General features: G+C 45.2%; 2 protein-coding genes across 4 annotated transcripts in view; both read right to left on the reverse strand.

Moving 5' to 3' along the window:
* Positions 1 to 252: 252 nt before the first annotated feature.
* Positions 253 to 10,214, reverse strand: LOC127005526 (uncharacterized). Of its 2 annotated transcripts, XR_007758641.1 has the most exons (3): positions 10,095 to 10,214; positions 4,452 to 7,472; positions 253 to 4,379 (listed from the first exon to the last, which is right to left on the reverse strand). XR_007758641.1 is itself a non-coding variant. In XM_050874448.1 (2 exons), exon 2 carries the CDS (start codon positions 7,254 to 7,256, stop codon positions 5,316 to 5,318), a length of 1,941 nt encoding a protein of 646 aa, XP_050730405.1. In that variant the 5' UTR covers positions 7,257 to 7,472; positions 10,095 to 10,214; the 3' UTR covers positions 253 to 5,315. The 2 variants fall into 2 exon arrangements, 1 of the variants encoding a protein (XP_050730405.1); XM_050874448.1 differs by having other exon boundaries at positions 253 to 7,472.
* Positions 10,215 to 12,741: 2,527 nt separating this feature from the next.
* The window catches only part of LOC127005528 (uncharacterized), a 41,722-nt gene continuing 37,426 nt past the window's right edge, over positions 12,742 to 17,037 (reverse strand). For both annotated transcript variants that reach the window (XM_050874452.1, XM_050874451.1), the window contains exons 2-5: positions 16,228 to 16,339; positions 15,502 to 15,801; positions 13,688 to 13,816; positions 12,742 to 13,245 (exon numbers count right to left, since the gene is read on the reverse strand). In XM_050874452.1, the coding sequence (XP_050730409.1) occupies positions 13,195 to 13,245; positions 13,688 to 13,816; positions 15,502 to 15,801; positions 16,228 to 16,302 (555 nt within the window). In that variant the 5' untranslated portion in view covers positions 16,303 to 16,339 and the 3' untranslated portion in view covers positions 12,742 to 13,194. The remainder of the gene's footprint in view (positions 13,246 to 13,687; positions 13,817 to 15,501; positions 15,802 to 16,227; positions 16,340 to 17,037) is intronic.

Below are 17,037 nucleotides of genomic sequence, written 5' to 3' on the forward strand. Positions count from 1 at the left end.
CACACACACACACACACACACACACACACACACACACACATACGTCAAGAGGTCATGAAAGGAAGATGAAAAAGGAAGCCTGTAGAAGAGACACTAAGAAGAACAGCTTACCACAAAGAGTAGTGGAGGCCTGGAATAGCCTGGAAAAAGAAGTGGTCCACACACACACACACACACACACACACACACACACACACACACACACACACACACACACACACACAGAAGTAGACAACGAGGAGTTACTACTAAAAAAATTGAGGAAGGGAAGATGCTTGAGACATAAAGAAATATAGCTTCCCGCAAAGAAGTATAGAGTTTTAGAACAGACTAAGTGAAGATGTAGTATCGGCGAGGAGTGTGCAAAGCTTTATGGAAACGTTGGATAAATCTAGATATGGAGACTGGACCACACGAGCGTAAAGCCCAGGCCCTGTAAAACTACAACTAGGTAAATACACACACACACACACACACACACACACACACACACACACACACACACACACACTTAGGCCCCAGATTAACCTTGAATCCCTCTCACTATCAGTTAAACACACACACAAACACATTATATACTGGCACTCAACACTCAGCTCCCTATTTCCAGGTTACTTGGGTACCTTGGCACGTCTACACAGGCAAAGGGCAGCCACAGAGGCACATGGCAGTGTACCTATTGCTGGCAAGGTGAGGGAAAGGTCTGCTCTGGTGTGTGTGTGTTCTCTCATTGAAATTGGCAGATGGCAAGCAAAGACTGAGTTATAATGACATTCACCAAAGAAATGTACATAGTAGTGATGACAACTTGTGCAATAAACAATGCAGACAACTAATAATAAGCAAGTAAGAATAAAAATTACATGGAGAGTATAAGAATTTTAAAAGTATATGTACTAAATCCCCACACACACCACTGATAGAAGGGAACACTGTATCAGATAAAGGAAAAAAAAAAGGTGAAAAATTAAAAGGATGAAGCGTTATCTTACAGAAGTGAAGCAAACACTGGCAGTGCAACTTGAACATGAGTGGTGGCAGTCAGCCCAGTGCCTTGCCTACCGCTGGCAGTGCTGCCCCACACCCTCCACTCAGCCTGCCAGCACCACCCTGCCTCACCCTGGCCTCCCTCACCCCCAAGGCTCTGCAACACTGTCCTCTCAAGGGAGTGGTCTGGGGTGGAAGGCAGCAGTGTTACGACAGTCACTCGTGTGGACAACAATGTACGTCTGAACACTTATGTCATAACAGATATGCTAAAACAAATGCATAATGTGGGTGATACCACAAATCATAGGAAAATATAATTTGAAACTATCAATATCAGCCATCTAAAACAAATCCATTAAATCAAATGCATTAAGATATACTCGTTGAAGGTGATATCCTATTCCATGTGAAAATATATCTGACCATTAATATCAATCGTCAATCAAAGTGCCATTTCTTAAGGAATAACATAGCAGACTATAACAAATGAGTGATCAATAATTCCCAAAAATATACAGACACCCTAACCTGCAAGATAATGGTGAATATGTTCTGTCCATTCACTGTTAAAAAGAAAACACAATAATGATCATCTAAGAAGCAATTTCCAGGTACGAAAAGACAAGTGCCAGCTTTTTTTGTTCAAGAATGAAGACGAGTTGAAAATCATTTCTAATGCAGCGCAATATTTGTAATTATGAATAAATGAAAACAAATATTAACAATATTTTCTGAAATAGTAAAAACTATCAAATATTGCATCTTCATTCAGGAACAAGTAAAAAGTAAGACAGAACAGCCAAACCTGTGTCTGGCTCTTTTGGTCTTAGTAAAAAGTAAACTAAAAAAGTGTACAAAACGGTCGTCCCTGACTGGCGGGCAGCACACGGTGCGGCCCTCGGCACACAGTCAGCCTCCGTCGTTGTGCATAGCGGTGCGGGGAGGGAACGCGGCCACCAGGACACTCTCGGCAGTGCCTGGACGCGTCACTCGTCGCAAGCAAACAATTGTGTCGTAAACTTAACAGAAACAATATAAAACTTACACTGACATTTACAGAATAACAACTACTTTTGTATACAGAAAACTATCAAGAACTTATGAAGTATTTAGCACAAATAAGTCTTTTATATAATTACAAAAAATTATATTGTACATTGAATTACAGGTCAACCTTACACATCAATTATTCGTTCAAACTCTAAAAGTCTAAATCCCCCAAAAGCTTATAAAATCAGGTTATGGCTTTCTGAATACTAAGACAACTACATAATATTCTATATATCTCCTAAACTGATGCTCAAGCCTACTACTGCCAACAGCAGCAGCAGCAGCAGCAGCAGTGCACCTGACCCGGCATCTACCTAATGTTCTGCAGAGGCTGTCCTGCAGTGAACTATGGCAGCAGCAGTGTTGGGGTGCAGGCCGGCCGGCAGCCACTCAGCCACTCATGCACTGGGGGGCCACCAGGCACAACACACAGGTACTCACTGCATGAACGGCCTTAATGGAGGCTGACTAAGTGAGGAGGTGAGGGCTGTGTATGTTGTGGACAGGAGCAGAGTGCTGTGTTAAAATGAATCAGTTTTTAAATAAGCTTGCCAGGGCAGCTGCTGGAGGATGTGATATATGAAGGAAGAGTGAAGACTAAGTTATGAGAAGGCAAAATGTGAGAGAGGAAAATGAAAATGAAAAGGGAAAACTGACATCATTTGAAACGGAGTCCCTTTATGAGAAGTTCAAAAGACAAGGAAGTCAGATGTATAAATGTAGTAATGATAGAAAAGAATGACAATTTTTTCCGGTAGTTTGTGTTTCCTAACTGTGTGAAGACCATTATACACATGCATACATCAACACACATAAATGCATACACACACACACTGGAATGCAGCAGTACATGTGTGGCTGAGTAGCTTGACCAGTGTGTTCCCCGCACCACCACGAGGCTGAACAAGGCAGCGGCTACACAGGTGATGGTGACCCCTTCCTTAGACCTTCACACACGCACAAACACACACACACACACACAACCCCCTTCCCACCCACACCCACATGCGCACAGGCAGGCAATGCACACACCAGCACTTGCTCTGCCTCATGAATCAAGTGTGTGTGTCGTAATCACTACACTATGCGCACTCAAACACACCATTCCTCATACTTAGTCTTCCCTATAATTAATTCATGGCATACAAAATTTCCACTATAATTGCACAGCTCCTTAATTGTTCCTACGGCTACGAAAGATTTTGTCAGCATGATGCTCAAAAAAACATATAACTGCCATAAATCTTGAGTTGCATCACTCGTAGCGGCAACACCCAGAGAGACACACTGCGACAGAACATCAATTACGGTCTGAGGAAGTAATCTCTCACTGTTCACCTATTATAAAAGAGTTTACTCTCATCTTTATACCTCCTGCATACATCATACATTTACAAATCATTGTGACACACCTAGTGGAGTGGTGTTAGCATCACATACCCATACAATGCGTCAATGTACTTATGAAGACTGGAAAGTATTGAGTGATAATTAAATGCTTCCTTCCACTTCATTTCGTCATACAAAAACGACACGACACTTTGTACTTCATCTGAAATCGTTTGCCAGACGCTTTCCTGCCTCTCCAGTGTGTCGTACCACCAGGGATGTAAACCCCCCAACTCAGTGCACTGCTGCCGGCACAGGGCATGAGCAGCGGCACAGCAGGGAGGAAGCAGCAGTGGCCACAATCAACAGCCTGGGAGTCACCACGAATGTCTGAACAAAACCTTACTCAGATGAACGTCCTGTCTCCACTACGCCTCCCATGCATCAGATGAGATCACCAACACACTGTAACACACTGACAAGAAAGATTTAAAACCAATAAATTTTCTTTGGCATGAATGAAGCAAATTTGTCAGTTCATCAGAATAGATAAATCCAGAATATGCCTAAAATCAACATTCATTCCTTATTACTATGACAAAAAAGTGTCACTAACTGTACACCCCAAAGAATTGATTCTCGTCTGACTCACTCATTGATCGACAATTTATTGCATCAGCGTTATGAAAATATGCTCTGTGCTCTATTACGACTTGGAAGCTTCACAGAACATGCAACACTGTGGGTCAGGAGGCGAGGGGCAGCAGGCACGTTTACTGTATTTCACTGAGTCAGACGTAAGGTTGCGTGCTTACCATTAACTCACCACAATCAGGCCAAGTATATTTAGTGTCTTTTGGGCTTTTAAAACTACAAAAAAAGAAACACAGCTTGCTTATAGCCACTGCAATATGAAGGAACACTCACTCTCCTCTCAGTAGCTCCACCCTCCCAGTCAGCCTATGCAACACTTCTATTCAACACAAGAACACTCACTCCCCTCTCCATACCTAAACCTCACCCCCAGTCAGCCTATGCAACACTTCTATTCAACACAAGAACACTCACTCCCCTCTCCATACCTAAACCTCACCCCCAGACAGCCTATGCAACACTACAACACTCACACCCCTCTCCATACCAAAACTCTCCTTCTACTCAACACAACAACACTCACGCTCCTCTCCATAGGTAAACCCTCCCCCCACCCAGCCTATGCAACACTACTGAACATAAAACACTCCTCTTCATAGCTATACCCTCCCAGCCAGCCGACGCAACACCCACTAAACACAAGAACACTCAAATGAACCCTCTCAGCCAGCCTGCAACACCTAATCAACACAACAGCCTGGGCACTGATGGGGAGAGGAAAGAACACTGTATTCATGTGTGTCTACCTAGCTACACCTACACTGATGCCTCCTTCCTCCACAGTATTATCACAAGCAGCTACTTCACTATGAGGCTAATAATTGCACACTCTTCCTGCATAACAGCCTTGTCATGAAAGAACAGCTAAGGAGCCTAACGCAGTGGCTGTGTGCCTTGGACGGACTCGGTCTTCTCACTTGGTTACTCCACTGTGTGCTCGACTAACACTCAACGTTCGATAGTATACGTTTCTTTATATTAGCTCGTAGGGTCAACACTGGTAACTCCGTCTACACCAGCTATGTACATTTGAAGACCATGTACATGCACACACATGCACATACACACACGCACACATCTGTTTGCTTATTGCCCTACTTCAAAATACATCCACACATCCACACACCTACAAAAAAGCCACATACACATGCACGTACAGCCCTTGCAGTGCAATACTCTATCCGTGTTTATGTATATTTGTACATGAAGAACGTCAGAGCCACAGCGAGGGCAGGCAAGAGGCTGAGGGTCAGGGGGCGAGGGGGGCGCTGTGGCATGGCACTAGTTGGGGGTCAGGCTGGCTGCTTCCCCTGCATCACCCCCCCAGCCAGGCCCTCCACCCCGCACCCCAGGAGCCGGTGGGAGCCTGTGGGGGTGGGGGGGTCCTCGGCACAATGGAAGAGCACCTGGTGGTTAGAGAGGTCGGTCAAGGAGGAGAACTGGAGGTGGCACACTTGGCACTCAAATCCGTCTTCCTCCACCTCCACCTTGCACACAATTTCCTCACACTCCACCTTGATCTCCTGCTTCACCTTCACCTGGGCCTCCTGCTGCTGCCCCAAGGGGGAGAGGGAGGCACTCTGGCAGTCACTCAAAAATAAGCCTTCCATTGCCTGGTCCCCGCCACCGCTGGAGGCCAGCATGCCCCGCAGGATGCTGGGGCCGCGGCTGGACTTGGTGGGCCTCTCAGAGGGATCATCTGGCTGGCAGGACTCAGCCAGATTCTTGAAGTTTTGCAGGAGGCGGCTGAAGAGGAAGTTGGACTCCAATTTTGGTATGTCACAGTTGTCACTGGGGACCACCTCCTCCCCTGCAGGCTTGAGGAGGTACTCCTTCAGGAGACTCTGGGGCTCCCTCGCTGCACGGCGGCTGCTGGCCCTTCTTGCAGGCACGGCGAGGCCTTCCTCGGGCAGCGTGGTGGTCCAGTCGTCGCTGTGTTTCTGGGTGTTGTTGGCATGTTTTCTCTTGCCCCGCTTCTTGGTGACCTTGGCACGCTTGAGGGCCTTCTTGCTCTTCTTGTCTGTGGGGTCTCCCTGGCGGCGGTCCATGATGAACTGCAGCAGCCTGGCCCGGGCAGAATCAGAGGCCGCACACCGCTGCTGCCTGCCCCGCCCCGCCCCCCTGGCTCCCTGGGAGGTGTTGGGCTGCTCCGGCTCCGGGCCACAGCTCTGGGTCTTGTTTTTCCTCACTGACTTCCGCTTGCCTGGTGAAGCAGTGTCCCCGGAGACCTTCTTGGCCAGCCAGTGGGTTGGCCGCCAATCCCGATCGTCCGCCTCACTGTGAGATGACTCAGTGGAGGACCAGACGGCCCCCTGCTGGGCCCCGGAGAGGCAGCGCTTGTACCCAGATGACACCTGGTCTCTCTCTGCTGAGACGGACATCTTCCGTAGGAGAGAGGCTGAGGAGAGCTCTGAAGGGGGCAGGTCATCCTTCTGGGGGCGAGGCATCTGCCTGCGCAGGATCTCCCCGATGCCTGCCATGCCACAGCAGGGGTCTGAAGGGGTGGTCAGGCTGGTGCCATGGCTATGCACCTTCTGCTGCATCACCGTCATCATCAACAAGGTGCTGAAGAGCATCGACGGGCTGTCTGGCTCTTCTTCATTGTCAGCAGATGCGGCAAGAGGGTAGTGAAGGTTCCTCATGACACGGGCCACCTCCAGCGACGGCCCGGCCCTGGACGGACTGGTGTCACGCCTGGCGCTCACCCCGGCGTGGCGGTGGAGTGCCTGCAGGAGGGAGGCATAGGGGTAGTGGACATCAATGTACCTGAGTTGGCTGAATATCCTAGGGAGGGCCTCAGGGCTGCCCTGGGAGCTGCCCACCTTGTCACAGAGGTTCTTCAGGATGGTGGCATAGGGGTAGTGCTGCTCCACATTGCTGTCGTCTGTGTGTTTGTCGCTGTGTTTTCGCTTCCTGCGCTTGTATGCTGTCCGGCCTCCTTCACTGGCCACCTTGACGTTCTGCTTTGACTTCTTTGTGTTCCTCGCCTTCCTTTGGGGCCCCTGAGCCCTTGGACGTGGCTTCTTCCGCTTCTTACCTTGCTCGGCGACATCGCACACATCCGCATTGTACTCCGTCTCCACAAAATCCATGACGTTAAGCTCCGTCTCGTCCTCCCGCGACATGTCGGCATCAGGTGGGAGTCTTGCGTCTGGGTGTTGGTGTCTGTCGGCCGCATGCATCCCGGCTACATGCAGCTCTCCGCCTCGTTCTTCCAGACCCCAGTCAACCATTATTCTGCTGCCGCTGCATGCTCCTGGCGTGGCGGCAGGGACAGCACAGCAGGGGATAGGTCAGGGGGAGGGGTGTGTCACCTGTCCTCATGCTCCCTGCAGTCTGCTCCATTGAGAGGCTGTTGTCATGGCTGGGGTGGGTGCTGGGGTGAGGCTGTGGTGGTGGGGGTGAGGGTTGTGGTGGAGGTAGTGAGCTCCCTTACAGCATAGCTGGCTCTGGAAAAAAATTATTCTTCATTATGTGATTCTTTACTATTTTAGTTTTCTCATTCATATTATCTACACTGCACTTGACAGACTAACTAAAGCTAGCAAAACATTATCCAAGGCATGTGTGTGTACAGTCCAGACATGTGAGTGGATAGGCCTTTTAAGGTTATACAGTGCACAGCTATTTCCTTCATCTCTGTGCCGTTGGTAGTACACTGAACCACCTCTGTACACCACACGGCCACCAACTGGCCATGGCAGCTCCAGCTACCTTCCATAGGAGTACCTCTAGGATGTTTTGACCACGGGCTGAACACTTGTTATCCTAAATATTGAATAAAGTTTCTGTCCTTTCCTCACAATGCATTTTTATCTTCATTTTATTAAGAAAATAGCTTCCATAATAATAATTAATTAAACAGCATGACCAATGGCACACACCTCAGTGCAAATGTGTTAACATTACAAATACCATCAGAAATAATAAGACTAAACAAATAATTTATTATGATAGGTATGGTAGTACCGGTACTGACCCAAGCTATAAGTTACAGGTCTTGTGAGTAAAAATGTGACCCATGTGATGAAATTAGGGCACTTGCTGGAGTGGGACAGGGTACACTGGCCTTAGACAGAGAGAGGTGGAGAACATAGGGAAAGATCTTTGTCCTGCAGTGGTCTGAAGTTGATGATGATAATAAGTACCGTACAGTGTGTCGGCTCGCCTCAGTCCAATCAGAACACCACCATTATTAAATTACAGAAGTGAAAACAGCTCAAGGAAAAAAAAGAAAAAAAAGAAAAAAAAAAAGAGCCCATTACTTACACTCCCTCTCAAACTAGGCATCAACTGGCATGAACAATGCTTGGCGGTGAGAGTTAGCAGGAACAATCTCTCTCAAAAGAAGAAGGAGAAGACCAAGACCAAGAAGAAGAAAAGGGAGCGATACAAAGCAATACAGCTCAAAAGAGAGAGAAGGAGGAGAACAAGGAGAAAAAAGAAGAAACAGAAGATGAGACAGAGGAAGGAAATGCTCCCCCATAGACGCAACACCACCTAACCAAGACACCAGGACCATGAAAAAGAAGTGACAGAAAGCAATGCAAGTCGAAAGAAAAAGGAGAAGAACCAGAAGAAGAGACAGAGGCAGAAAACGTTCCCTCAATAGCCGCAACACCACCTAACCAAGACACCAGGACCAAGAAGAAGAAAAAGAAGCGACAGAAAGCAATACAGATAAAAAGAAAAAGAAAGACGAAAAGAACAAGGAGAAAACAAAGAAACAGAAGAAGAGACAGGCAGAAAAAGCTCCCCCATAGAGGCATCCCTACCAGTGTGAGTAAGTAGAAGAGAGGATCAAAAGGAGGACCTACGAAGCGATGGAAAGCAATACAGGTCAAAAGAAGGAGGAGAAGAACAAGGAGAAAAAGAGGAAACAGAAGATGAGACAGAGGCAGAAAATGCTCCCCCAATAAACGCAACACGGCCAAACCAAGACACCAAGACCAAGAAGAAGAAAATGAAGCAATAGAAAGCAATACAGGTCAAAAGAAGAAAAAGGAGGAGAATAAAAAAGGAGAAAAAGAAGAAACAGAAGAAGAAACAGAGGCAGAAAACACTCCACAATAGACGCATCACCACCTAACCGAGACACCAAGACCAAGAAGAAGAAAAAGTAACAGAAACAAATACAGGTCAAAAGAAGAAAAAGGAGAAGAACAAGGAGATAAAGAAGAAACAGAAGAAGAGACAGGCAGAAAACGCTCCCCCATAGACACAACACCGCCAAACCAAAACACCAGGACCAAGAAGAAGAAAAAGAAGCGATAGAAAGCAATACATGTCAAAAGAAGAAGGAGGAGGAGAAGAACAAGGAGAAAAAGAAGAAACAGAAGACGAGATGGAGGAAAAAAACATTCCCCTATAGACACATCCCCACCAAAGTGTGAATAAGTAGAAGCAATAGAAAGCAATACAGATCAAAAGGAAAAGAAGGAGGAGAAGAACAAGGAGAAAAAGAATAAACAGTAGAAGAGACAGAGGCAGAAAAAGCTTAATAGACGCAACACCACCTAACCAAGACACCAGGACCAAGAAGATGAAAAAAAAGCGATAGAAAGAAATACAGGTAAAAAGAAGAAGAAGGAGGAGAAGAACAAGGAGAAAAAGAGGAAACAGAAGAGCAAACAGAGGCAGAAAAAGCTCCCCCACAGACACAACACGGCCAAACCAAGACACCAGGACCAAGGAGAAGAAAAAGTTGTGACAGAGAGAAATACAGGTGAAAAGAAGAAGGAGGAAAAGAACGAAGAGAAAAAGAAGAAACAGAAAAAGAGACAGAGGCAGAAAAAGCTCCCCAATAGACACAACACTGCCAAACCAAAACTCCACGACCAAGAAGAAGAAAAAGAAGCAATACAAATCAAAAGAAAAAGAAAGAGGAGAAGAACAAGGAGAAAAAGAGGAAACAGAAGACGAGACAGAGGCAGAAAAAGCTCCCCAATGGACGTCTCCCCAGCTAACTTTCTCCCCACTTTCCACCCCACACCCGTCCTGCTCCCCTATCATAAGCGTCGTTTCCCACCCCAGAATCTTCCTCGCCCTGCTCCCCGCCCTGGTGCACTCACTGGTGGGGGAGAATCGTGGCAGGGACGTAAAAGTGGGACAGAAAAGCCAACTTCGATCCACAGCCCAACGTTGATCAACAAACGACTCCTGACAGCACGGTGATTGCGTCTCTCCTACGGGCTTACTAATCACTGCTGGTTTTTTTTTTAGCCTTATTGCTTTATTATGGAATTGTTTTTAGCTTATCCGTCACTGTCTATATTGTATTCTGATAAGAAGGTGATTTTCTGCCTTGTACGGGGTCAGAAATAGGTTGTTCATTTGTTCTTCCTTTACTTCGTTTCAGTGTTTCCTTTCAATGCACCTTCAGTATACAAGTGATTCAGTATGTTCTCCCTTAGTCATTTCTTTACTTTCCCTTCATTCCCATTCAGTTTAATGTCCTTACTACGTTCCCATATTATTTTTTAGTTTATTTCCTACTGTTCTTCATATATTGTTCACCGCAGTTTTCTTTATTTTTTTTTCTGCAAGTAGACAACCTTTCTCTTTGTGTTCGGTTGTGGAAATTTAGGGATGAATTGATGGGGGGGGGTGGTGGGGGGGGGGTGCCAAAAATACATTAATTCTTACCTCAAGCCTTGAAGGTGACAAAAGACGACCAATCATATTTTAGTCCACGGCAGGAGCAACGGCAACAACAACAACAACAACAACAACAACAACAACAACAACAACAACAACAACAATGACAACAGCTAAAACATCACCAATAACGACAACAACATTTTGATTAACACTACCACCACCACCACCACCATCACCACCACTATCACCACCACCACCACCACTATCACCACCACCACCACCACTATCACCACCACCACCACCACCAACAACAACAACAACAACAACAACAACAATGACAACAGCTAAAACAACATCACCAATAACGACAACAACATTTTGATTTACACCACCACCACCACCACCATCACCACCACCATCACCACCACCATCACCACTAATAGCTAGAAAAACAACAAATTTACAACAACAACAACAACAATAGCCAGAACAACAACTACTACAGTAACAACAACGTACAGCTAGAACAAAACCAACAACCAAAACAGCCAACAAGTTCTCAAATAGCCCAGAGATAGAAGGCTCCACATCATTGCCTGGGACACGTAATAAACATCATCTATTCGTCCATATCGTCCTCAGCTATCGTCAATGTCTGTCAGTCTGGCTCGTGGGCGTAACCTTTATAAGCTAACAATGAGCCATGGGTAAGGGGTCGTATTATCTATCGTCAATGTCTGTCAGTCTGGCTCGTGGGCGTAACCTTTATAAGCTAACAATGAGCCATGGGTAAGGGGTCGTATTTTAAGACATTTCGTCGTCCAAAAAGTAACACATATATGACAAGGCTTTCGTAGGAGTAGTGTGCATTTCCAGGAGTAGTTTTATGACCCTGGTGGTAGTGTGACCCTTCCTCTGTACCGTGAACCTGAAGAAACACTCATTAGAACCTGACTGACCCCCTCTTTGGCATTTCCAGTAGTAGTTTTATGACCCTGGTGGTAGTGTGACCCTTCTTCTGTACCATGAACCTCAAGAAACACTCATTAGAACCCGACTGACCCCCTCTTTGGCATTTCCAGGAGTAGTTTTATGACCCTGGTGGTAGTGTGACCCTTCTTCTGTACCGTGAACCTGAAGAAACACTTATTAGAACCTGACTGACCCCCTCTTTGGCATTTCCAGGAGTAGTTTTATGACCCTGGTGGTAGTGTGACCCTTCTTCTGTACCGTGAACCTCAAGAAACACTCATTAGAACCCGACTAACCCCCTCTTTGGCATTTCCAGGAGTAGTTTTATAACCATGGTGGTAGTGTGACCCTTCTTCAGTACCGTGAACCTGAAGAAACACTCATTAGAACCCGACTGACCCCCTCTTTGGCATTTCCAGGAGTAGTTTTATGACCCTGGTGGTAGTGTGACCCTTCTTCTGTACCATGAACCTCAAGAAACACTCATTAGAACGTGACTGACCCCCTCTTTGACCTTTAGAAATAGCTGATGTGAGAGGTCTTATAATACCGACCAAGGTGTCAGACTCATTATAAAGGTGAGGTTCGGGCATACGCTATAGCTGCTCGTGGCCTTGGTGCTCATCTCCGTCACACTGGTCCCTGAGTCTGCGGTGGGTAAGAACGCACTATAGGGCCACTTTCACAGTTCGCCACGATGGGTTAATTAGCAAGCCTCCCATCCGATAGCAAAGACTTCGAAGCTTCCTTGTGCAGTGTTTGGTGTTCATACTTAAGTAATTTGAGGAAGCCATACGGGAAACCTCTTAGTGTGTATCTGGTCTTGCATTGAAAACCTAACCATTGTGGAGCGTAGAAGGGTGGATAGTTTCGTTCGAGTGATTACAAAGCCACTGTGTTGGACTACTACTACTACTACTACTACTTTTTTTTTTACAGCAGAGGAGACAGTGCAAGGGCGTAAAAAAAGATAATAAAAAAAAAGCCCGTTACTTACTGCTCCTAAATAGAGTAGAGTGGCCAATAGCTACTACTACTACTACTACTACTACTACTACCATCATATATAACCCCCAAGGCACAGGGCAGGTATGACATCCAGGTTACCACAGTCCTCAGCCACCTCATTCATTATAAATACACAAACAAATCGCCAATCATTTTATTTAGCAACATCATAGATTCGAATAGGCTTCTGAGCATGACCAATTAAGACAAACAAACGCGATGCCATAATATGAAAAAGAGTCCCATATTCTCAAACAATTCGGGGCTAACTCACTCATATTTGGTAAGGCTTTGGTAGAGGTTGTGTTAGTATTTCCATGGGGGTAGTTATATGAGCCTAGTGATGGTTGGACAAGGCTTCTGCACCGTGAATGTGAAACGCACTCATGGGAACCCGACTAATCTATTTTAAGACCTTTGGAAATATAGATTGTGAGAACCGAAAAAGCGTCTGAGAATATAGGCCATAGAAATTCCTGAAGATTCTTGGTTGGCATTCATTAGGTTGGGATCATTAGGTTTTTTCTCCTATTTTTCTTCCTTTCTCTTCTGCCTCGCTCAATTTCCTCCCTCCTCCGGCCGCTGCACCGCCTAGGCGCCGTACCAGACTGACGGCTTGTACACCATCGAGGAGATCTCATTCTGCAACGATGAAAAAGAAAAATGGTGGAGAAAAGTGCCACGATGAAGAAAAATGGTGGAGAAAAGTGGAAGATGAGGAGGGACTGTCTGGGAGAGGTGGCAATCAGGGAGGTATAGCAATGGATATAAGGGACACTCATTCTCTTTCTTCCTTCTCCTCCTCCTCCTCTTCACCTAACTACTACTATTGCATTCCTTCTCCTCTTCCTTCTTCTGCTACTACTACTGTACATCTCCCTTCGTTTTCTACTACTACTACTACTACTACTACTACTACTACTACTACTACCACTGCTACTACTACTACTACTACTACTACTACTACTACTACTACTATTGCCATCATTCCTCCTATACATACCATTCTCACTACTACTACTACCCCTGCAACTCCACAACCCCTCCTCCTCCTCCTCCTCCTCCACACCCTCGTAGGACTCACAAGGAAGCTCTCTAAGTTGGCCATGAGCTCCTTCCGCGAGAATCCTTCCCTGAGGAGCCCCAGGAAGACGTGGCGATGACGGTAGAGGAAGGCGCGGTACTGGGAGGCGGCGCGGGCGAAGCGACGCGGCTGGGGAGGGAGGGAGAGTGTGAGTGTTTGTGAGAGGGAGTGAGGGAAAAGGAAAGAGTATGGAAAAGCAGGTGAAGAAGTGAGTGTATGACCCTTTTTCTTTGTACCTTCCCTTCCATGTTTGGTGTTTAAATAAGATTAGCTGTTAATTTAAATAAAACATATTATATGTTGTTCACCAACAAAATATCAGAAAACTTACTCCCCTTACAATATTAAAATGATGTTATCAAAAAAATAATCCAACATAATTTACTAGGTGTGACCATTGACCAATCCTTGACATTCAAGCAACACATATATCTGGACTATATCTCAAATTATCACTGTTGATTTATCTCCTCCACAAAGTTAAAGATCCCTTGCCTATACATGTACTCAAAATTCTTTACTATGCCTATGTCCTCCCCTACCTCAGTTATTGTATAGCCATATGGTGCAATACCTATCCTACGCACTTACTGCCATTATTCAGACTCCAGAAGAAAATTGTCAGGATTATAACAAAGAGTGACCATTTAGAACACACAACCACTTTTCAAAGTGATCAGCATTTCAAAACTTTTGACCTAAATAAAATACAAATTGGAATTTGTTTAAAATTCTAAGAAATAACCTCATCCCAGCATTACAACCACAACACAATTATCCAACACGCACTCGTAAAAATCCTACACCACAACACAATCTAACGTTATTCAAACATTCCCTATCATACTCAGGCCCAAAACTATGGAATTCAGTACCTAATCACATAAAACTTTTACCAACAGCAAGTTCTCTTAAAAGTCATTATAAATAATATGTAATAGCTAAGTACTAGGAATAAATTGATGCATCTTTATTATTAACAGCGTCTGTCCTGCTTCAGCTTTTTATAAATGAACTATTATTTTTTCTTCATCTTTTCCCTCTCCCATGTAAATACTGTATATACTGTTGTGTTCATGGCCAACAAAGCATAAAATTGGTCCTAAGTAGGATGAGGCATATATATATTTATATGTATGTATGTATTTTTTCTTAAGTCTTTGTCCTTGTTTGGTGTATTTAAATGTAAAAAGTTAATTCATATTTTGCCCGAAAAACAATTTGTTTTATATGGGCTACTTGCTAATGTATTAATATTACATTATATTGTTACATATTTTCTTCTGCAAGTATAATAAAGAGTTTCAAAGAGTTTCAAAGAGTTTCCTTTTTTCGCCTCATCGCACCCTCCCTTTTCTTCTTTCCTTTCCACCTTTCCCATCACCCCCTTTCCCTTCCTCTTTCATTACTCCCTTCCTTTTCTCCTTTCGTGTCTTATTTCCCTTCCTCCTCCCCTCTCATCACCTTTCCATTCTCCCTTTCATTCCAGCTTTCCCCTCCTTCCCTTCTTCTTCCCTCCTCCTTCTTTTCCTTCTCCTTCCTCTCCTTTCCTGTCTCTATTGTCTTCCTCCTTTCCCCTCATCATTCCCTTCCCTTTTCCCTCCCATTCCTCCTTTCTCTCCTTCTTCTCTCTCCTCCTCCACCCCTTCCACCCTTTTCCATTCCTCCCATCCCTCCCTACTTGTTCATATATTAAGATTACATTACATTGTTACATTACATTCCGCAAGTATAATAAAGAGTTTCAAAGAGTTTCAAAGAGTTTCCCCCTCATCACCCCTTTCCCTTTCTCCCTTCCTTCACGCCCTCCTTACCTGGTCTAGCATAGGGGCGACAGGGGGGTCAGACTGCGGGCGTGGCGGGGGGCGGGGGGGAAACTGGAGGTGGGGGTGGAGGAGGGAGGGCCGGGCGGTGGTGGTGGTGGTTGTAGAGGTGGTGGTCGTCTGTCTCGCCTCCTCCTTCGCCTTCGCCTCCGCCTCCGTCAGCTTGTGGCAGAGCACGGGGCTGGCCAGGAGCGGGGCCTTGAGTTGACGCTCCTCGTACCCGGCGCAACATGGCTCACCGCACAGCGTCACCCCGCGCACCACCTTCCAGCCGCCCATGCAACACGTGACCTGGGGAATATGGTAAGTAGGTAGGTAAGTAGGTATGAGGGTATGGGAAAGCAGGGAGGTAAGTAGGCCTATAAAAAGGTAGTGGTTAAGTATGAAGGTAAATATAGGTGAGTATGAGGGAAAATAGGGAGGTAAGTACCTGGATAAGTAGGTAAGTAGATAAGTAAGTGTGTAGGTATGTATAGGTAAGTAATCAGTCGAATAAAGAACAAGGAAAATTCTACTTCTACTACTACTACTACTACTACTACTACCACCACCACCACCACTACTACTACTACTACTACTACTACTACTACTACTACTACTACTACTACTATTACTACTACTACTACTACTACTACTACTACTACTACTACTACTACTACTACTACTACTACTACTACTACTATTACTACTACTACTGCTACTACTACTGCCACTCACTCTGTCATCGGCCGCCAGCAGCGTGAGGTGGGCCAGGATGAAGAGTGAGCCCGTCTGTCCCACTCCCAGCCTCATACCTGTCCTGATTCACCTGGGCAAGCGTAGACGTCACCTGGAATTAATTAAGGAAAGGTGTATCAGCGAAAGTGTTTTATGCCTCCTCTCTCTCTCTCTCTTTCTCTCTCTTTCTCTCTTTTCTTATATTTTTTCAGTTTACTTTTATTATTACTCTTTCACATTTTTCTACTTTTATCTTCCTCCTCTCTCTCTCTCTCTCTCTCTCTCTCTCTCTCTCTCTCTCTCTCTCTCTCTCTCTCTCTCTCTCTCTCTCTCCTTTTCTGTTACTCCTTACCCTTTTTTCCCACTTTCTCCTTTCCCTATTCTTTCTTTCTCTCCCCTTTTCCTCTACATTATTCTATCCCCTTTTTAAAGACGAGAGAGGATTGATAGGTGGAAAAAAAAGAAGGAAGAAGAGAAGGAAGGAAGGAAGGGCAGGTGGACGTAGGAAGAGGAAGAGGAAGGGAATTACGAGGATAAAGATGAAGTTATGGATGGAGGGAGAGGAAGAGAAAGAGGAAGAAGAAAAAGATAAAGAGAACGACGAAGAAAGAGAAAAAGGATGACAAAGAGAAAGAAGAGAAAGAAGTGAAAAAAGAGAAAGATAAACTGGAAGAGAAAGAAACACAGAAAGAAGAGAAAAAAATTTAGTGAAAGATGGAAAGAAATAGAAAAAGAAGAAGAGGAAGAGAAACGAAGAGAAAGAGGAAGGGAATTAGGAGGATAAAGATGAAGATATAGATGAGAATGAGG

The sequence above is a fragment of the Eriocheir sinensis genome, chromosome 30 (genome assembly GCF_024679095.1).
Source record: "Eriocheir sinensis breed Jianghai 21 chromosome 30, ASM2467909v1, whole genome shotgun sequence".
In the NCBI taxonomy this organism is placed as follows: Eukaryota; Metazoa; Arthropoda; class Malacostraca; order Decapoda; family Varunidae; genus Eriocheir; species Eriocheir sinensis.

Bases quoted from the DNA above. Each gene is read 5' to 3' on its own strand.
- LOC127005526 (XM_050874448.1), bottom strand. From the start codon at position 7,256: ATGGTTGACTGGGGTCTGGAAGAACGAGGCGGAGAGCTGCATGTAGCC.